Source organism: Melopsittacus undulatus, chromosome Z, assembly GCF_012275295.1.
Source record: "Melopsittacus undulatus isolate bMelUnd1 chromosome Z, bMelUnd1.mat.Z, whole genome shotgun sequence".
Classification (NCBI taxonomy): domain Eukaryota; kingdom Metazoa; phylum Chordata; class Aves; order Psittaciformes; family Psittaculidae; genus Melopsittacus; species Melopsittacus undulatus.
In genome coordinates, this window is record NC_047557.1 from 43,807,892 (window position 1) to 43,830,898 (window position 23,007).

The following is a 23,007-nucleotide window of genomic DNA, read 5'->3' on the forward strand; positions in this document are numbered from 1 at the left end:
ATCAGGACGTTATCAGGTCAAACTGGTATCAAAGCGTGAGGCCAAACTGAGAGAACCATTGATGCTCTTCTGGAGTGGTTATTTTTCTGCACTGGATGAAAAGAATCACTGCAGCTGAAATAACAGACTGGATAAAATAAATTATCCTTTTAGGAAAACATAGATTAAATTAGATGATAACACTCCTAGTGTTAGAAGAAAGCTATATGAGAACATTCATATCTAGCAATTATATTGATAACTAATTCTTACAAGTGATGAGCTGGTAGCAAAAGCCACTGAATACACACAAAATTTCATCCAAATATCAGGTGTCCCTATTTATATTTGTATTTGCTTCCAAAAGGTAACTTTATGTAAGAATTATCTTTGGAAATCCAAAAGTGGAAATGCTGTATGTGTCTACCTAAGATAAAACACAGCACCTAAGGATAGTGGCTGCAGCCATTAGCTGCAGAAGAAACTGAAGTAGAAAGGACTACCTTGGAAAGGATGAAGCTTAGCCACAGCAGGGCCTCCCCCTCATTCCGAACTGTGTGGAGAAAAGCTCCAGTGTAGTGTCAAGCAGCATACAAGGTGGTACTTCTGTTATCTCTTTTTCCTAATGAATGTGTGGCACTGGCAAAAAAAATCCAGCAAGCGAAGAACTTGCTGGTGAGAGCACCTATGAAAATCATAAAAATAAATTAAAAAGTCTGAGCTATACCAGCTTCCCAGGCTTTTAAATTCAGTTTCATGATACCTGCTTTTATGCCACATTCTCCACTATGCTCCCTTACTCACCCTCTCTTTTGTTTACTTGTATAGCTTTTATAAACATTTATGACATTTATTACTTACACACCAGCACTAGAGTGGAGGTGTGTAAGATCCTTGCTGTCATCACACCATGCTGCCTCTCTTTTATACCCTTTTCCCCTATCTTGTGTGACTCTCATTTCTTTAGGTGATAACTCTTCAAAATACAGGATGCCTCTTCCTCTGTGTCAGTACAACATTTGGTTCAACTGGTTTTTAGGCACTCTTGTCACAAACATAATCATGAGCAGTGAAAGGCAAGCTAAAAGTTCAAAGGAGTTTGAAAGAAGCCAACATCCAGCTTCAAATTATGCTCAAAATTTTGTACATGCTCAATCAAATGATTCATCATCTTCAACTAATATTGAAAAGCTTAATTTGCTGTTCCAGCAGTACCATAATCATGTGTAGTGCTACTTTCTGAGTATTTTTTAATTTCAGAACCTGTCTTATTCCTGACTGCTAAAGGTGTAAAATACTAATATGACTGAAATATTGCCCCCAAATATCCTTTTATGTAGTTTTTAGATTTTTTTTTGGTGACTGTTGCAGCAATATTTTTACACTGAGCTTTTCTTTCCAATGGCAAACGAACTTCACTACTGGATTCACAAGCAGATAATTACTTTGCTCTTGTGTAAGGCCAAATAAAGCAAACTTCCAATATTCCTATATATTAGGGTGTTCACTTGACAAGAGCAACCAGAGTGCTTTATTGTAAATGGGAAGGATGATGATGTGTCACACTGTATGCATGTGACAGCCAGAGGACATACTACTTGTCAGAAAATATGTCTTCTTTCAAGAAATAAATAGATTTGAGGTAAATATGGAGCAAGAGAGAGGTTGATTTATGCTCATGATGAGGTCCCCATTTTGTTTTTTTAGGCTAGAACAATGTATTCTCTCAGTCACTGGAAAAGGCTGCCACATGCACAAGTAAAAGCAAGAACAGTCAGTAGTGTTGACAGTGCAGGGATCTACTGACCTTTAACAAAATGCAGTTGATTTCAAGGTCTCTGTACATCACTATTTCATCAGTAGGAAACTTAACTGATATTGTGTGCTGAAAACCAAAAAAAAACCACACCTCAACCCACTAAGATTGCTGCAGTGCAGATTTTGCTTAAGCTACAGTATTCCTGATCAGAAGAAACGCATTGCTTTTCTAGTATTTGCAAAGTAATGAGTACTTCCACGGTAATTCACTTTTGTTTATATATATGAGAGTTCTCAAACATAACTCTTACAAGTTTAATCTGGATTCAGAACACATACTTAAGTCTGTTCAAAGTGGTCCAGTGATTTTGGACTCAACCTTTCCTAATTACTGCAGACAGCCCTAAGCAGAAAGTCCTTCGTAAGTATGGGTAGTGTGAATGTAATCCTCAAAGAGAGGACTCCATACTGGATCTGGCTGTGTCAGAAATGCTTTCTATTATCATCCTACCAGTACAAGTATGTTCCAATTATTTTGGGAAGACTGAGATTTATAGCAGTTTCCAATGCTTTAAAAAAACATTTCAGTCAGACCTGTCCATAATAATTCTGCATTTCACAATGGCAAGTGGGCATGCAAATATCATTTAGGCTACTGAGTCCAATGTTTGTGAGTTTCCAAAACCTAAACATTTCTGTACAATTGTGATTTGAAATCCCAGGTACCTAAATTTCTGCAAGGCAATCTTTAAGACATCTTCAAGTAGGTTTACCTAGCAAGGGAGGCAGCAGTTCCTACTATGAAACAGGCTAGGTCTTGAAACAGTGCTTTACAGCTGACTGTGAGGTGAAGACTAAGCTAATTCACCCGGCATTGAAGCAATATAAAGCAGATATATTGCTTTCAGGGTCCAAAATTCATTGCTGCAGTTTTGTGAATATATGCCCATATTTTCTGTTAGCAGCCATTAACAAAACTAAACCAAATCCTTCCATTCAGAAGGATTCTCACATAACATTCCCAAATTCCCTGCCTAGCATATCTTGTCCAGGGGTCTGCACTATAGATGCTCTATTTATTTCCCTATAATCCAAGGATAATAGCATCTGCTTGGGGTGAGGGAGCTTTGTTTGCGTATTTCCCTGGTTAGCAAGGAACTGAAACCAACTTTTCCCATCCCTTGAAAATGGCCTAGAAAATTCAATTGGAAGTTCTCGGAGAGACCCTCCCAATTTCCCCCTCAGTATTTTTTCACTTTGCATAAATAATGAAATGTATGTGAGGCTAAGGAGAGGGAGAATGTGCCTTTGCCAAGCTGTGGTTAAGGTCCTCACATTGGAAAGCCAGGTCTGAATCCCTATTCCAATGAATATTTAACTACCCTTCTGATACTGGACAAGCTGCAGAGGCATTTCCATTCCCTCCTTTCCCACTCCTTATGCTAGCCTTGTCACAGAGCCTGGGCACCTGTGGATTGAGAACATAGATAAGTGGTAAGGTTTACAAAACTAAATACCACAGAGCCAAACTAATTATTCCACAGACCTTTCTCAGTCCTGATTTCAGCAGCCAGTGGCCTGCTTACCATTCCTAGGTAGCTGCAAAATTGGTTCAGTGCTAGCAACCAGTCCTTGGGCATTTTTAGTGGCTATTCCTTTTGCTAACAGAATTAACAGGACAATTTGCCATGGAGAAGCAATCCTGGCATGCTTAGAAGCTGAGTCAGGGTGTGCCAGCAGCTCATCATCACTGCCCACCAAAGCGACAGGATAAAGTCATGTGATGTAAACATGTGATGTAAAATATAAATGCATTTACTTATCCCTTAAGCTAAGGTCAGTGGGGTATTGGGTGCCTTGCACACCAGCGATAGGGCCCCACCCACATAGTGAAGAAGACTAGCTGTGCTTCTCCATCCTGTGAACTTAACTTGCCTGCAAAGACTGGCATAAGCAGCCAAGCATGCCATCAGTTACCTTGGAAGGCCAGTTCCTGCTCTTTTCCTTCACCCCTCCGTCCCTGAGTCAAAGAAATCCGTGCAAACATCTCTCCAACTAGAATGCCAGGTTGGAAAGCTGACATTACTGCCTATCATGCAGAGAGTTTACAGTTATATACCTGTATTATATACATATTTGTTGTAACTGTGCGACGTGCCCACCCAAGTCTCGTTACTCATGCATATGGTGATTTTGGTGGGTAAAGCTATGGCACAGGCTTTGTGAATTTGAGCAGTGGTCTCTGAGGGTCATGGTGGTCGTTTGGGGAGAAATAGCTCCATTTATCTTACCACTTTATGGAAATCTGTTAGTTAAGGACATTGGAATATGCGTTTAGTCTCTCCAACTAACTACATGTTCTTCTTTGGGCTTATTTACAACCCTGAGAGGCTCCTCCATCTGATTTCTTTTGCAGGCATACACCTATTTCTCGGGCCTTAGCAACAGGAAGAAGGCCTATATTGATCTGAAAGACGGCATCCGGTCCTTTTGTTTCAAGCCTTCCTTATCTCGACACTCCCTGTAGCCTTACCCGTGACTAAGCCTCCATATACACTGAAATACATTAATTCGGTATCACCTGGAAGCCGGTATTTCAACCTTCAGCTCGCATTATGAGGCCAGGTCTGCCGCTGACAACCGTTATCTGGCCGTAAGCGCTGCCCTCAGGGCCTGACCGCCGGCGGAACCGGGCACCAATACCGACATCGTCGCGTCGTCAGGGACGCCAACAGCGCGCCGCACACTGATGGGGAAAGAGGCGAGCAGGCGCGGGGCCGGACCGATGAGGTCATCAAACGGCGCCGTGGCCGGCTAGATTGCGGTGAGGGGTGTCTGGTAGGTACAGCCGCGGTTGTGGTGGTTGGGGGCTGGCGGCTGGTCACGGCCGGCGGGGCTGGAACGGGAGGGGGTTGGTAGTGACCGTTCGTCTCGGTGAGCCCTCCTCTATTCTCTCACCCCCTTCACACCTACTGTGTGGCCCGCGTCCGGCACGGCGGAGGCTGCCGCTGTATCATTTCTTCCCTGTCACCCTCTCCGGCCTGTGCCTCCAGCGTGGCCGACGCACGGTGCCCCGCGCCGGGGGAGGGAGGCGTGGGGGGAAGCCCGGTGTCCCCGAAGGGGTCGACCCGCGCTCTGCCGGGAGCGCTGGCATCCCTCGTCCCGCAGCATTTCATGCACACCCTCCCCTTCTCTTCCTCCCCCTCCCCACCCCCCCAAGCGATGGGATGCTTTGCCATGCCTCGCCAGTCCTCTCGTTTCTGGAAGTATGAACTGAACCGTTGCAGCTGGGGAGCTGTTCGCAGTGCAGTGATCAGGATGCTGGGTGTGCAGCCAGCATTACCTGTCTTTTTTTTTTCCACACTGCTTAAGGAGCTTGAATCAGTGCCTTTCTTTTAGGATTTTAGCTCTAAGTGTAATTTCGTGAAATAACTTTAAACGTAATTCCATTCAAGCGTGTCAAAGCTGATTAACAAGCTTTTACTCTCACTGGCGTCTTTAACGCGTGGAAGCACATAAGTGAAACTCATATCTTAGTAACTGGCATTTTGTAATTCGTTGGAGGGTTTCAGCTTAGTTGTGTCTTAGGTTCTTTACTCAGGATAATGCTTAGTTTGGCAGAGGTCGAGTTGAATGACTGAAATGGCTTGCCAATGTCAACATTGGAAAGAGAAGACTTTTTCTGATTCCAGCCTCAAGGAGATAGTTCTTTCACATTGTAGGTGGTATTTTTAAATGACAGCTGCACTGAGTTAAAAATAGTCATTCTATTTCAGCACAGATTTGATTTGGACATTTACTGTGTATGAATATCTAATCACTTGCACGCTTCACCTCCTGAAAATCAGACACATATACCCCTTCCTTGAGTATTTTGAGTGGAAATAAAATTCAGAGTATTTGTGCACCTCTTTAATGCTGTTCAGCATCTCCACAGGATCACTGAGGTTGAAGGGGGACCAATGAAAATCATCTAGTCCAGTGTCTCAGCTCAGGCAGGGTTTGCTATAATAGGTTGCCCAGGACCATGTACACCTTGAAATGATAGTATAAAATAAATCAAAAAAGTCCATCCTTACACAAATGGGTTTTCTGTGAGCATGGTAATTGTAGATTTTTGAGCAGGGACTTGTAAAACATTTAGCTGCATATATTTGGTCTCTGTTTTAACAATTTGAGGTATTTAGTCACTATGGTAATACAAAGAACCACCAATGGAATAAAGAGAGTTTATGGGGAATATGACAATCATGCTCCTCCTATCTCATTTACTAATAGGAAGTTATCCATCTATCTCAGTCTTTAGTTAATTGCGTGTTTTCCTTTGGGTATGGGTATTTTCTGGACAGCAAGAGACTTGATATTTTCCTTATTTCAGTTGAAAGAAAGAAGGACTTTAATACTTCATTTGTAATTTCAGCCCATGGGAAGCAAATTCCACTGCTGTTAATTTGTAGTTGGTAAAGAAGGTTGTCCATTCTGCTCATTGTTTCTATAGCTCCAGACTTAAAAGAGAGGCACAAATTGTTTTGTCAAGAGATATTACTAATTGAATTAATTTTCGCATCAGAACCTCATTATGATGTAGGCTGGTTTTCTTGTGATGGGGAGTGAGGTTTGTAAGCTCTTCTGTATGGGTTGGTTTACAGTAGTTTAACAGTAGCGAATGTTCCTGATAATGTTTTTAAGGCTTGCTTTTGTTTATAGAAGAACTTATTCCTGCCTTGAAAAGGCTTAAGATTGCTTAGCTATTTGTGTTAAGTGTGTGGAATAAAATTTAATTTGCAATTACTGACAATTATGTACACATATTATTTGATATTTAAAGCATAAAATTACTGTTGGTGCTGATGTTCAAAACTGACTTCTTTTGTAAGATCTTAGTGTCCTGCAATGTATTAAAAATTTATAGAAGTGGATTTGGAAAGCAGTTTAAAGGGAATTAGATATAAGCCTCTTAATAAAAGAGTGTTTGTCCAAATTACTTCTTTTTTTTTTTCTTTTTCCTTTCATTTTCTAATTTCACTAAATGCTTAATGGAGAGCATTGTAGGTTATAATTCTGACACCTGCATGTTGAAAGCAATTGAGTTAGCTTTTATGTACAGACGAAGCAAAATGCTTAGCTGGAGAGATATCAGACATGGCTTTATTTTGCACTGCCTTATGCGTGGGGATAAAAAGCTGGTGTTGTTTAAATGTGCAGTATCAGGATTTTGACCAGTGGCATAGAGGGAATGTCTGTGTTGATGAAACACTTTACACTTGTAAAGAATATAGTGAGTACCTAATACAAACGAGTTGGTGTCTGTTCTTCAGAGATCCTTGTTTGCAGCCCAGAATATTAGCCTAAATTACCAGTTTGGCTGTGCAGATTACCAATGTGCCAGGCTGTGGGCTGGAGTCACTGTGAATTGGGATATCTGTCTCTCTTGACCAGTGTTCAAAGGGGGCAGAACTGGCAGCCTGGAAAAATATCTTCAAAAAGACCTAGCGTGAATTGGTAAGGTTTGTCTGCCAGTCCTCAGTTTTCTAGGAAGCTCAATTTGTGTAAATTTCCATTTAATTACTTTAATTGGCTTTTATTTGAGAGAGTGAGGTTGTGTACCATCTGAAAAACAGAAGAGCTACGACAGAAATGGCCTCTGTTTTTGAATTAATGCCTGCTACTTGTGTCAGTGTGCGTGGATAAGTTTGTGCAACTCTGATTTTGCATAATAAAAAGTACTGGTATGTTTTTTTAAGGCATTAACCAGTTCATATATTAAACTTTTTGAAGCAGCTTTAAGTTGGAATTTTTCCAGTGCTTGGCAGATATTGAATACAGAGTTGTGACTGCCTGGTTTGGTTGGAGATAAATACTCTTGATCTTCCCTCATACAGCCCTTGCATTCAGTTTTGTTTCCTGAGAGTCTGGAAATTCGTGAAAAGAAACACCTACAGTTGTGCTCTGAAATAAGAGGTATTTTGTGTAGGCTTATGAAAGAGCATGTTTGGCATAATTCTGCATTTTGCCAGGAAGACATGTCTTGGGCGACTACATTTTGTGCATGCCTCTCACTGTCGTGCATTAACAATGTAAGACAATCTGCCACTGGCTGATCTAGCAGGAGTGCAATGAAATAAAGTGTGTGCTTGAAAGGGAGTAGATGATTCAGTGCATTCTGGATAGTACATTTCTAGCTTGTGCCACTGTGCTATGGAGTGATCTCTTATGACCAGACATCCTCTCTGTTTTTCGAGGATTTGGGGTATTTTTTAGAAGTTTGGAAGCCTTTCGTTTGCTTCCACCTTGTAGTGCCTGTGCTGGACTTCCCAGAAGATTCACATGATTTTCTGATTTTCTCATGTGGATTACTGATGTTAGAGTGGAATTCGGCAGGCATAGATGGTTATTAGGAGCTGAAAATAACAGCTTACTGGAATAAAGGAACCTCTTTATCAAGCATCATAATTGATCATTCTATTTTTTAAGAACCTGTATACAGGTTTGACTAGACTAGTTTGTGTAATAGTTATCCTCACTTCCCTAATTTACTATTTGTAATGAGTATATTCCCAGGGCAGTTCAGATGCCTGTTTTTTTTTTTTCTTCTCTACTTTCCCATGTAGGATGGGATTATGTTTCCAAATTCTTTGTTTGTCCTAATTTTCCTTTTATTTGTAACAGCCAAAACTGTACATTACTATGTATTTCTTACCACAAAAAAACACTTTTTTCCCCTTTAGATGTTTTTAGGAAGTTTATTTTCTAATCTTGTCTATTTCACAACTGTGTTTTATTGTGCCTGGAAGCTCTTTTCTCAGGTTGTTTTCAGAGGCATATGATTCTAATTCAAACCAAAGCTTTCTGTATCAAGTGGAAAAGCAATGTTATACAAATACAATTCCCTGAAGGATCACTTCTCTATTTCCCATTCTGTGTGGCTTTTGTGCAACTCTGTTATGCATAGATGATCAAGAGTGACTCTATTAATGTTGGCTACCATCTGCTATTATTGTTTATTCTTTTGCAAAGGTCTATCTTGTAAAATATTCAAACATACAACCAAACAATTAGCTTGCCTTATATTTTTATGGCTTACGAAGTGCATGTGGTAAGGAAGGTGCATTGAATGTGAGGTTGTACTTTTAAAATGCACTAGTAATCAGTTACATCTTTTTGTGTAGAAGTATGACACAAAACTGTTTGTAAAATGATCATTGAGAATATGTGGTAGCATTACAGTTACTTATTTGTTTTCATGCTTAGAATCCAGATACAAACCTCCTTTTCTAAAGGTGAAAGACATTAATTAAACAAAAAAACAAAACAGCAAAACAAACCCCAAAAAACCCCGACCCATCAGATACTCATATGGTGGACAAAATGTGGAAAAAAATATTGCAGAAGATAATGGAAAGAAATTGGAAGAAAATATTGCAAAGACAAGGAGGAAATTCTTCACCCAGAGAAGCTGGAATGCCCCATCCCTGGCAATGTTCAAGGCCAGGCTGGATGGGGCCTTGAGCAAACTGGTCTGGTGGGAGGTGTCCCTGCCCATGGCAGGGGGTTGGAACTGGATGATTTTAAAGTCCTTTCCAACCAAAATCATTCTATGATTCTATGTTTTGTAAGAGAAGAATCTAAAAAAAAGTTAGAAATAATGGCTTTAGTATTTTCTCTATAATGTGTGTAAGATTAGTGAGAAATTTGTCATCCAAGGGATGCTGTCTCAGAACAGCATATTCAGGAAGCAGTAGTAAAAGATGTAGTATTTGCATATACAAAGCTTAGATACATAGAGTTTCCAAGGTGTACAGCAAAGATACTGCTACAGCAGTTGAGCTGGTATGTTTCTTGTATTATGTGAATACCATAATTACAGGTTATTCTCTTAACCTGAATGAAAGGAAATACAGAATGAATGGAAGTTCAGGTATAAGGGTGTATTAGGTAGCTGATCCACAAAATAAACCAAATGATATCTGCATGTTTTGAGATTTGTGTGTGTCGTGGTTTAAACCCAGGACAGTGTGGCAGAATACAAACCAGTGGCTTTTGATTGTCTGGAAAACACTTCAGAGGTATTTAAACCACTTTAGTAACAACACAATATCCTTTACATCAGTGTTCAAAAAATACTTGAGATACGAATACATAGCTAAGCTTTCAGTTTCTGTGTAGTTAGCATTGGCAGTTCCTTTTGTTTAAAGCAAAAGCCCCATTTCTCTTTATATCTTTCATACTCCAACTCCTCTCCCAGTGAAAGTGAGGAAAATATTGAATGACAAGTGCTAGCCTGAATTATTAGTTCCATAATCATACGCTCTTTGAGAGTCAAGTTTGTTACAGTTCATCTGAGTCTGTATTCAACTAGTCAGAAAAACGTGTGGAAGAATCCTGCTTTTGTATACCTAGGCTTGACTTGCAAATTTGCATAGCATTGCAGCTGCTGTTGATTTCAGTTAGGGTTTTGATAAGGTTTACCTCAGTACTTGCAATAAAAAGCACATTGTTGGGATAATTATATTAATTTTGTACATATTTAGGGGAAGACTTGATTGAAGAAAAGACACAAGTAGCATTTAGTCAAACGCAATGGTAAATAAAATCATTATTTACAGCCTGTTGAGTTAAACTCCCCAAATTACCACATAGTTATGAAAAGACATCACAATTCAAATAAAGAAGAGAGCATGGGGTTTATAAGCATGTTTGTTTGTTTCACAACTACACTTTTTTCTTTTTTTTTTTTTCTAATTTGTCTCTTGTACCTGTCATTAACACATTTTGCTTCTGTGAGTGCTCACACACTTCTGTCTGTTTCCCACTGATTTAGCCATGTTGGACCAATGACAGACAGTTTATGTGTAGGTGCTAAACTTCATACAAAATATCAGCATGTTTTTTACAACATTGTTGAAGTAACAGCACTGATTGAAAGCAAAGAGACAGGTGCCTAGCATTTAAGTAAATACAAAATATATATGCATGTGTATCTTTTTGTCCTGTTATGGGTTTTCCCAATGATCCTCTTAAGAAATTACAAAACCAAACAAACACAAACAAAGAATCCAAACCAACAACAAGAAAACCCTCCCCCCCCCCCCAAAAAAAACCCCACAACAAAAACCAAACCAACAAACAAAAAACAACCAAACCAAACAAAACCCCCAAACCAAAACCCCAGACCTTTAATCTCTGGTATTACATTATGCAGTAATTTTTATCCTCTTTAGGTGAAGTGCATTGTTCTTTTATAAATTTTAGCTTGTCTTTTTATGTTTTTTTTTCACTTGATTTTTAGTTTGCTTTAATGTGATTCTTATTTCGTCTGTTTCATTGGTACAGAGGTTGGGCATAGTGATTAACAGTCTTGATCTTTTACTTTTTTTCATGACACTAAAAAGGCTGTCTATGTAAGTGACCAAATAAACAGCTCATTCCTTTCATTCCTGTCTTTTCTTTTTTGATAAAACTGAGACATTCTCTCAGTGATCCAATATTTCATAAGCCAAGCACAGCCTGAAGGAAAAGTAGATACCTGTCTTGTCTGAAACACAGACATTTATCTGTGTATTTTAATGTTGTAAAATCAGCAGTGCTGTTGAATGCAATGCATCTGTTTGTCTCATCTCAAGTTAATTTTTATGTGACATGGTTTTGGGCCCAAATGAAACATTTAAATCATCTTTCTAGCTCTTAATTAGGTAACTAGTGCAAACATGTCTTAGATTATTTCCACTAGATTGTTCTAAATTCTAAGTAGCCCTATACTGTTTTTCTGTATTGTCAATGTCATGTGCTTTCAAAAAAGAAAAAAAAAGCATTTTACCATTAGATTTCTTTCAATAAAGCAACTATTTTGTAGCTCCGTTAATATTTGCTCTAAAAACTGGAAAAATACAATGTGATAGCACTGATTGTACTTCTATAAATTTTGGTCTGATGTGAGTCTGAGGTTGTAAAAAGGATGTGTGTGTTGTTTGTATTTTATAATGACTTCCAATATAATTTTAGAGAGAATTTTATTGTGTATGTATCCGAGTTACAAAGCATAGTGGTATAACATTACCCACACACAAGAGGGCACACTAAGTCCTCTGGAATATAATTATGAAAACCCTTTCAGTTAGGGTAAATAATATCTGCAAAGAATAAAAACACACTATGAATGTGGTGCTATATATAATTTTTAATGTTTTGTATAAATATATTGTGGATGTGCTGGAAAACCTAGCTAATCTTACCTTAAAGTCGTTTTGGTTTAGTTACATGAAGCTCTGTGACAGAAGATTATCATTGTTGTTTAAGCTGGTTTAAACGAAAGAGAAAGAAAGCCATATTTTATCATATTTTATCTAACATGCCATATTTTTTTTCTTACCATAGTGTGTTATAGTCAAAAGATTACAAGTAAAGAGTTCCCATGGTGAATTGAGGTTCCAGGATTCAAATACAGACATTTAATGATCTGAAAATTATTTAAAAATTATTGTTAACTTTTGGTAAAGCTCTTTCCTGCTCACATTAGAGATTTTATTTTGTATTCCCTCTCTGAAACAAGCACAATGCTTCTTCTCTTCCATTGCTAGAATTATGTATGGAATTATTTATTTTTTTTTGTAAGATATATTAGTGTTGCTTGAATAATTTTTGTCCTTGGACTTTTCTTAAATTATTACTGAAGTAACAATTAATGTAAGTTTTAAAGACCATTTTGTCTTGGTCTTTTCTATACTATTTTAGTTTTTGTAATCATACTTCAGAGGGTTTTTTTAGAGTCATTGATGTGACTAAATAATTCGACTTTACTATGCATCTGGGTTTTTGGTCATCTCTCTGCTTTTCTCATCCCTCTCTTCCTAAGAAGACATTTAGTAGCCTAATCTCCATTAAAAGCACTAGATAATATCTGTGTAGATCTGTAATACCTTCTGAAAATATATCTCATAGTTTGCAGAAGATGGCTTAAGATGCCTGTAAAAAGATAAGAATTTTCTTTCAAAAAAACCCAATGAATGCAGCCAATATTGCTTTGGCATCTTCAGTATTACAGACAATTACATTTTTAAGTATTCCACACACTCTGAATACTGTGTGGAAGATCTCCCTAATACTAGAGCAGTACTAAAACTAAATTCTATGTGGAAAATGAACCAGCAACTTTAGATACAGTGATGTAGTCTGACAGCTGCTAACCATATAATCTATCTTGCAGATTTCTATTTAACTTGACCCTGGAGCAGAAGAGTAATACTTTGTTCCCTTATCATTTTAGCTACATCCTAGACTTCTAGTGAAGATGTAAAAAACACTGTTTCATGGGAGTATATTTTGGTATACTCATCTTTAAAATGGTGTATTTCTGTTCTTCATTTGCTCCTAACCTTTTCATGTAATGTTTCAGTTCAACAACAACAAGAAGAGCAGCTCTGCAGAATATGAATATGTATGCTTAGAAAAGTCAGCTCTGTGGGATGCAGTATAATATAGAGTGCAGTTGTATCTGCAAGACAGCTTAAAATTATTTTGCTTGTCTTTTCTCTGTGCCCCTCTAAGAAGAGTCTGGCTGCATGTTCTGTATACACCCGTTTGGTTACTGGCGTGTAGCAGGTAATCATTCCTAGCTATCTCATCCCAAGACTGACCAGACCCTGTGCCGTCAGCCTCTCATATTTGTGTGCTTCAGTCTTCCAGTCATGTTAGTGGCTCTCTGCTAGGCCTGTCGTGTCAATGAAATAAGTTTTTCAATAGAATTAATATCAGCTCAATTTCTTTCCAGAGGATTGAGGTAAACTGAATGAATTGTTAGGCACTTAGCTTATGACTATTTAGCAGAAAAAAAAATCATGCAGTAGAAGCTTGTTAAAAGTTGTTAAAATAATCTGATTGATTTTTCTTACTAAACGACTGAGCTGTTAAATAATGAAGAAATAGTAGACTTTTTGCTTTGCCTCTGGAAGGACTTAGTGTCCTATATTAACTTTAATTTGCCTTTGAATTTAATTTTTAATTTATTTGTTATTAATTTAAAACCCCACCAACCAAATTCTCAAAACCATCTTCAACATTCACCAGTGATTTAATTTTTAACTCTGAGATAATTTAAAATTTATTTCATCATACTTAAATGTAGTTGAGTCTGTCCAGGTTTTGCTCAATTTTTGTTAAATTTGAATATGGCCCCATGTCTGGTCTAAATCCATCCCAGTCTGAACTGTCTCCTGAAGGGCAGTCATGTTCTCTTCCCATCTGCCTGTTCCTGCCTCTTCATTTGTCCCCTGCAGTTGTGTAGCTTCATACAAAGGAAGGCTGCGCAGAAATCTGAGGAAAAAAGATGCATTTCATATTGTGGCATCCCAGGCTAAGATTAGCTTAGTTTTGTTTTGAATACACATCCTCATGTGTGTTACGCTAGCAGTAGTGGAGTGATAGGATGACCTCAATCTGGAGAGGGTGCAAGCACTTTGTAATTCAGTATGTAAGTGATTTTTAAAAATGAGTTTAAATCACTAAGTTGAAATTCAATTGCGGTTAAGTACAACATATTACGGAAAGAGAAATACAGGGTGCAAATAAAAAATTGGGAAACATTCAGATAATTGTTTTGTAACTGTAGCAATATTGGCTCAGGTTTAATAGAACAAACACTAAGATTTGCTGAGGTTGCAAAGAAACACCACTTCTAGCTTTAGCAATTGAAGTATTTATTGCCTTTCTCACAGGGGCTCTGCTGCCCCTCTGGATCTGTTGAATGACCAGGCTGTGTAAGTGCTGTTAATTTATTATGGGCAAAATGACCTATTTCATCTCAGAGCACAATTTAAACTTTATTTTAATAATCTGCCTATTCTGAACTGCTGTGTGGAGTGACTGGAGAGGTGGAAGGGGTAGGAAGCAAATCAGGGCTTCCAAAGTATAGCTAGGTCCTCTGTACCCAAAACTTTAGGAACCATGAATTTAGTGAAGCTTAGAGGGGGAAAAATGTTTAAGGAAAGAATATGTAATTGCATATTATTAAAAACTGGATCATGCTGACTAGTGAAACTGAACAATTCCTTTCTGCACAGGTGTTTATAAAACACTAAAAGAATGTTTTATACCCCTTGAGATGGCTTACTTCAAGAGAAAGAACGAGAATCTTCCACTGAGGACTTTTCCAGACAATATGATTAATCTGTCAGATATATGAGGTGTGTGTGCAATAGTGGAGACACAAAAATCGACCAACCAACAAGAAAACTATATACTTTGACAATATTTGTAAGAAATCTCTAGAGTTTGGATGACATGGGTAATAAAGGCCAAATATGGTAGAAGCTAGAGTTGGCTGATGAAAATACATTTTGGTATGACTGAAGGTAACCTACCAAAATTCTAGTTCACATATACAGGACACATTTTAAATGGCTCCCTCCATTTGTGTGACAGTTATTGCTTTTAATGAGGATTGGGGGTGTATTTTGTGTAGTGCAAATATTTAGAGTCATATTGTGGACTTCTAAATATTTTAAATTCAGCAAACTAGGTAAGTGTGCACTGTTAATTTGGGCAAATATGAATAGGAGCAGGTAAGAGTTGAGAGTCCCATGCCTTGTAATTGTTGTGGAACCCTAGACAGTGAGGTAGCAGGAGTGCTCTTCTAATACCTGGCATTATTTTGTACAGCTAAATGTTTATATACACAGCATGCTGTCTTTAGTCTCTATTTTAATTTGAAAGTTTAGAAGAGCTCTAAAGAGGATTGTCTCGAATTACTTGAGACATCACATCACAGGAGGAAACTTCCAATGTAAGGCTTTAGTCAAGAAATCAAAGTAATCATTTGTAACAGAAGTGTGCTTTGCACAGAAGACACAGCTTTTTGCTGTAAATAATGAAGTTGTCAAAATAAAGTACAAGAATACAAAGATATTTGCTTGAGTCTCCAATGTCATCAGAATAGAATAGCATTTGTTTTACAGTTCTGGTGATCTCCTTAAGACTCCTTAAAAGTATTTATTCCACTGAAAAGTTCCTCAGAGGTTCAGAAGCTCCCACATCTGAAAACAGCCATTAAAATTCACTTACCAGTGCTTGGAGATAGAGAGGCTACCTACTGAGATGTCTAAAGTTTGAGTGATTTGAGAGAAGATTAAACAGACAGTGTTACAACCGAATTAAAATTCAGTGTGATCCTCTTGTCTGTTTCTCTGTTTGTAAACACGATCAGATGTGTCATCACCACTAGACAGATTTCATCTGTAGAAAATGACTGTCCACTCTGTGTGGTTTTTAGCCTTATTGGCCTTTGTTTTCAATTGTCTCTAAAAATCTCATGCATTTCATGTTTGGTATGATAGTTCTGAAGGGGATTTGTATTTATAGAATTTATTTTTTTGATGATGCTTCAGTTAATTGTGGAGGGTTTTTTATTTGGATTGAGTTTACTTGTATGGCACTATTTGTCACGTTTTAATCTGCCCTGTGTCTTAATGTTAAGTAAATGTGTTAAATAAAAGTTAAACTATTTACTTGCTTTTATAGGTATCTAGATATTTTCCAGTAGGAAGACTTCTGTTTTCTGTAAGATGCTGTTACCTCAAGTGTTAATGAGTTTCCAGCTATGAAAATGTCATTATATACCTTAAGTATTTAATTATAAATTTGAAAAATCTTCATGAGCAATCTCAAAGGAATATTTGGAACACACTCATAGTAAATTGGCTCATTTTCTTGTAATTTACTGGAAGGGCTGATAAGAGAGCATTTGTAATGTGGAAAGTATATTAAACTGTGCATTGTATATATTAAATTATTGCTTTAAAACTTTAAGATATTTGAGATGATTTAGGCTTACTCTTGTTGCTTAGAATTGCAGTAGAGAAATGATCCCTATCTTTTGAGGTAATGCACTTGAAATAAATATGGCAACCATTAAACAGTGTAGTAATAAATTAAATTAGATGTTGCATAACCATGTATCTGTTCAAAAAGATTACTGTGGTTGAAGAGAGTCAACAGGAGGCTTGTAGTAAACATTGTTTCCTTCAGTTTTTAAAAGCTGTCTAGAAATACTTTCACTTGGGATTTTCTCTGAAAAATAAATCCAGTGGTTTTGACAACAAATCCTGAAGCAACTACCTTGATTTCACCCTTTGGAGACAAAGTCATCCTTTCACTGTACTGTTTTGAATAAAAGCAACCTTTAAATAACTGTTAGGTTATTAATAAGTTTTATTTTTTACTTCTTTATATTTATTTGTATTTTTATTAATTAGTTTATAATTAAATTTATTAATAGAAGTTAAACTTCTAGTTACTATCTAAAAGTGCGTTTCTGAAAAGGTTGTGAAACAATTATCTGATGATTTTTTATTTTTATTTTTTTAGTAGAATGTGAGAAGTGGAGGAACTGCAATTCATTTCAATACTGTAATATTAATCAAAACTCTTTTTAAACCTGGGAGGCTGAATATCCTAGCTCTTTATGGAGACATTGTACGTAAACAATGTCTAAGTCTTTGTAAAAGTGTTTCCCAGTAGACTAGAAAATGGAGTCACAGCTGGACCCCATGAAGGATGATTTGCCCTTAATGGCCAACACAAATTACATGCTTGTAAGGCATTATGTATTGGACTTGGATGTGGATTTTAAAAGTAAAGTTATCGAAGGCATCATAGTTTTATTCTTTGAGACTGGGAGCCAGTACCTGAAAACCAGCAGTAGTGGCAAAGAATGCTGCCAGTCACAGTTTGATGAAACCTATAAAGTGAAGTCATGTGAACCCTGCTACACGCCTGTGACAACTGTGAGTGCCTGTTCACCTAAACAGGAATATAATGATTTTGCTGTCTGTGGTAAAGGTGAAGAAGACACTTCTCATAAAAATGGTAACCATAGCAACGAGGCACAGGCTTCTGGGATTTCTAGTTCAAAGGACATCTGTGACATACAGAATCATGGGAACAAGGATTTTCTGCTGGTACTGGACTGCTGTGATTTATCCGTGCTGAAGGTTGAGGAGGTAGATGTTGCTACTGTGTCAGACATTGAAAAATTCACAAAGTCTGCCAAGCTAACAGATGTTTCGAAGGAGCTGGAAAATCTCAGGAACCAGATTGTACATGAGCTTGTGACTTTACCTGCAGATCGCTGGAAGGAACAGCTACACTATTTTACTCGCTGCAGCCGGGCACCTGGCTGTGGAGAGCTTCTGTTTACTACTGGCACTTGGAGCTTGGAGATAAGAAAATTAGGAGTTCAGACTCCAACAGACTTTCCTCATGCAATAAGAATATGGTACAAAACCAAACCAGAGGGAAGATCTGTTACATGGACTACAGACCAGAGTGGCAGGTATGTAACCATTAACTGAAAGCTTGCACACAATGGTTTTAAACATAGGTGCAAGAATGTTGAATCATGTAATGCTGAGCAGCTGTGAAGATGATGAGCATCCTCTTCTACTGTTTTCATTTTCTTGTTTTGAATCCTGTTGCTGTAGAACATACTCTGCTCAAGAAACCCTAACAGACTTGCAGACCTCAGGCTTGTCTAAGTGATTTGCATTTACTCATTTTGAGCAGGAGTAAATAATTATATATTAGAGTAAGTGTGTGCAGGTAATAAGGAAGAGAAGGTATGCATGACAGGTTATTTTTACTTTAATACTTTGTACTAGCACACACAACTGATCATATAACATAAAGGTCAGTATACATAATATTTAATAGAATTGCTTCACAACTAGTCTTTTATCAATATTGTAATAAGTTTAGAAATGCAGTCTTTTTCTGTTAGTCTCTCATAATCAACTTCTAAAATCTTTATCATGTGAAGTATATTGATGATAGCAAACGAACTGCAAACTGAAACTGCAGGAAGAATTTTCAGTTTATCTAGCATTTGTACAGTGCTGTATCTTTAAGAACCTCTTCACAGGGGGAAGTCCTATAAAACAGCCTACACTTCTACAACTGTAATTTTTTACTGTTATGTTCAAAGCTGGATTTGAATGGCTGCTAGTTTCTTGTGATGTCTGAAAAACAGAAACAGAGTTGGGAGATGAGGAAGAAATTGGTCTAATTGAGTACTTTTCATCTTCAAACTACAGATACATGATTACCTTTAATTTCAGTTACGCTAAAAGAAATTAAGAATGTTTTCACTGGCATCCAGTGAAATGAGGCCTTTTAATTGTGTAACTGATAGTTAGGTTATTCTCCTACTAAACTGTGAGTGTCATTAAAACCAGGAATGTACAGTTGTACACAAGCACATGGAATTTCATAAATGAATAATGAAGTAGGAAAAGATGACTTCGTGTGGGTCAGGAAGTCTGATGTTAGTGAATCATCTCAATCTGGTTTATTTTTAGTCTTTTGTAGAGTATTCCAGAAACTGCCTGTGAGAAAATAAGTTTTTATATCACAGTCATTAGACTCTTTTCTTGCTATATTTTAAAATAAAATTCTGTATGTGATGAACCCATAAATACAGTGGGAAAGCTCACTGTGCAAAATGCTGTCATGTTTTTGCTTCCCTTTCTAAAAATAAAGTCAATTTATAATGTATGGAGGAAGTACTATTAAATTATAGTCTTATAGGGGAATTATTTAGATTTTTCCAATTTATGCACATGATACTTTTTTAGGCAAATGTCAAATCCTTTCCCAGTGGAGTCTGTATGATTCTAAACCCAAAGTGAATAATGAAGTACAAACATTGTATGGCCACTTCCAATATGTTTCTTCTAAGTTAACATTAATACAATGTTTTGAAATTTAACCTATGAACTATTTTATAAAGACTTCCAATTTATTTGTTTTAAACAATGATGTATTATAGTACACATAAAAAAAAGAGAAAGGTTACAACAGTGCTGTGTGGGATGAGTTTAGTCAAGTTGAAATACGTGTATGCAAACCTGATGTTGGTATAACAACACACAGTTCTGCTTTCTCTGGAACTGAACACATGGAATTTCCGTATTTCCTTGTTTGGGCTTTTGATACTAGAAAATATATTAATGATCAAGAGGAAAGGTTTTCTTAACTGTAGAACATGGGTTTTGTAATAACATTCTTTATATGGCCTTTATGGCCAAATAATAAAAAGGGGATAAAATGGAAGAATAGATGATATGCATGTATGTGGCTATGCACATGTAAATACACATATATGTGTAAACATACCCACTTTTTCTTGTGTGCCTCCGGAAGCTGGAAGGACTATATCAGTTCTTAAAACTGGCAGGTAACTTCTAACAGTACTCAATAACAGAATTATTAAAATAAAAAAGAGTGTTGATTGTAATGTTTGTAATATATTTATCATGAACAAAGATCAGATCTGTTTTAAAGTTTTTCAGCTGTTTACTAGCACTATACAGCACTGGGATTTCAAACTAAGAAGGTAATTTTAGCAAAATTACTTTTGCTTGAAGCATTCTTAATATTCTCTAGTTTATTCTCTAATCATACTCACATACCTGGGAATTTTCAAACATGTTTGCAGTAGACCTGAAAAAAAAGATGGTAACTGTACTGGTTCCCAGGCTAGATCAAATAGTTTCTTCCTACTTAGTCTGCACCCTTTCTGATTACCCTCAAAGTTCAGCATAATGCTTTGGTTTTGTATTGTCTGTCTCCAAAATTTATTAACATTATAGACTCAACTACAGAGCTATTTTGCACTAATGAAAAGAGGGAAGGAGGGAGAGCTAAAAGGAATGAGGAAGAAGCTTACCAAAGTACATTTGCTGAAAGAGATGCTTTTGACTTCTCTAAATTTGGATGCTGGTTCCCTTCACCACCGGTTATGATGACATATGTGTACAGCTAGGTGATAAGGCATATGAGGGAGCTAATATAACTGAAAATAAGTAGGCATGGGAAGGGAATGTGTTACAGGAGTTATTTGGAATATGTTTCTGCATTTAATTTGGAAGGTATCTGTTTCACTGATGGAGTCTCAGGCATCCTTTCACTTTTCATAATATATTTGATGTTTTCAAAGCAGATTTCTCCAGGGTGCAGATTGGAAAAATGAGTCACTTTCAAACTGCAAAACAGAAAATATGTGATGAAAGTAATTCTTCATTTTTCAGTGGCATGAGTTAGCATCATTATGTGCTCTTGGAATCTGGAAATGCAGGAAGGAAATAAAGAGCTTGTTCTTCATGGGCAAGGTTTGGGAGAATAAGGTGCTCCAGGATCGAGGCAAATCACAGACTAAATCCTAAATGGCTACCATCAACTGTGGGAAATTCTCTCCTGTTATTTTCTGTGATTTCACTCCCTATGATGAATATGTATACTTATGAATATTTATATTTGAGTAATTAATGAAGCAGTCTGAATTTTGATGGATTAGTAATGTTTGATACAGTGATTTCTAACAAAGAACAAATGGTATCAGGAATAAAATGGAGAAGTAAAGTAAAAAATAAAAAAAAAGTAGGCAGACTTTGAGTAGAAAATGAACTGATTTGGTATTTCTGGAAATGTGGATGGCAATGAACAAATACTTCTAAAAAAATAAAAATAGCTCATCTGAATTGGTTGTCCTGACAAAAAAGGAAGACTGTGAGAAATGAGGGTGTTTTTAGGGAACTTAATACTTTTTCAGAGTTACAGCAGGTTTCATGGCCTGACAGGACAATGTAGGTGGATGGAAGTGAAGTACATGCCTATGGTACAGGACAGAAGAAGGAAGTGCTAGGCGCTCACAGACACACTGCATACTGCAGTACAGGGAGCTAGGTTGATGATACTCCTTCAGGAAGAAGGAACACAAAAGGCAAGACACTTCACTAGAATGTGCCAATGAGAGGACCACGCTTGATCAGAGGAGGCTGAGAATGAAATAGTGTTATGAAAATACTGTTATCCATATGAACAATAAGTCTAAGTGTTTTAATTTTCAAATAAAAAAGGGGGTGAAAGCAGAGAATACTGAAGAGCCAGTGATGGGTAATGAAGAGTCAAATCAGCATTTGTGTTTGTGAGCTTGTCTAACGAAGAGTGGAGACTAACAGTAGACAATCGTGGCCTGAATGAAGTCACACCACCTTTGAGCGCTGCCGTACCAGACATGCTAGAACTTCAGTAAGAACTGGAGTCAAAGGCAGCCAAGTGGTATGCCATGACTGATATTGCCAGTGCATTTTTATCAATTCATTTGGCAGCAGAGTGCAGGCCACAGTTTGCTTTTACTTGGAGGAGTGTTCAGTTCACTTGGAACCGACTGCCCCAGGGGTGGAAACAGCCCTACCATCTGCCATGGACTGATCTAGACTGCACTGGAACAGGGGCAAGCTCCAGAACACCTGCAATACATTGATGACATTATCGTGTGGGGTGATACAGTGGAAGAAGTCTTTAATAAAGGGAGGAAAATAATCCATATCCTGCTGAAAGCTGGTTTTGAGATAAAATGAAGTAAGGTCATGGGACCTGCACAGGAGATTCAATTTTGGGGAATAAAATGGCATGATGGATGTAGACAGATCCCCACAGATGTGATCAACAAGATAACAGCAATGTCTCCACCAACTAATATGAAAGAAACACAAGTTTTCTTGGGTGCTGTGGGGGTCCGGAGAACGCACATCCCAAATTACAGTTTGTTTGTAAGTCCTCTCTATCACGTGACCCAGAAGAAGAATGATTTTAAATGGGGTACTGAGCAACAACAAGCCTTTGAGCAAATTAAACGCGAGATAGTTCATGCAGTGGCCCTTGGACCGGTCCGGACAGGGCCAGATGTGAAAAATGTACTGTACACTGCAGCTGGGGATAATAGTCCTACCTGGACCCTCTGGCAGAAAGCTGCAGGGGAGACTCGAGGTCAGCCCCTCTGCTTTTGGAGTCAGGGATACAGAGGATCTGAGGCCAGCTATACCCCAATGGAGAAAGAGATACTGGCAGCATGTGAAGAGGTTCGAGCTGCTTTGGAGGTGATTGGCACTGAAGGTGATTGGCTCCTCCTGGCACCCCGGCTGCCCGTGCTGGGCTGCATGTTCAAAGGCAGGGTCTTCTCTACCCATCATGCAACTGATGCTGCATGGAGTAAATGGGCTGCACTAATTACACAACGAGCTTGGATAGGAAATCCCAGTCATCCAGGCATTCTGGAAGTCATAATGGACTGGCCAGAGGGCAAAGATTTTGGAATGTCACCAGAGAAGGAGGTGATGCGTGCCAAAGAGGCACCACCATATAATAAACTGTCAGAAAGTGAACAGCAGTATGCCTTGTTTACTGATGGGTCCTGCCATACTGTGGGAAAGCATCGGAGAT

The 23,007-nt window shown here is 37.8% G+C and overlaps 1 protein-coding gene across 3 annotated transcripts in view; it reads left to right on the plus strand.

Annotated features, from left to right (window-relative positions):
• Positions 1-4,532: 4,532 nt before the first annotated feature.
• AOPEP (aminopeptidase O (putative)) overlaps positions 4,533-23,007 on the plus strand; it is a 194,441-nt gene continuing 175,966 nt past the window's right edge. For all 3 annotated transcript variants that reach the window (XM_031054131.1, XM_005154922.2, XM_031054132.1), the window contains exons 1-2: positions 4,533-4,575; positions 17,095-18,061. In XM_031054131.1, coding sequence (XP_030909991.1) covers positions 17,256-18,061 — 806 coding nt within the window. In that variant the 5' untranslated portion in view covers positions 4,533-4,575; positions 17,095-17,255. The remainder of the gene's footprint in view (positions 4,576-17,094; positions 18,062-23,007) is intronic.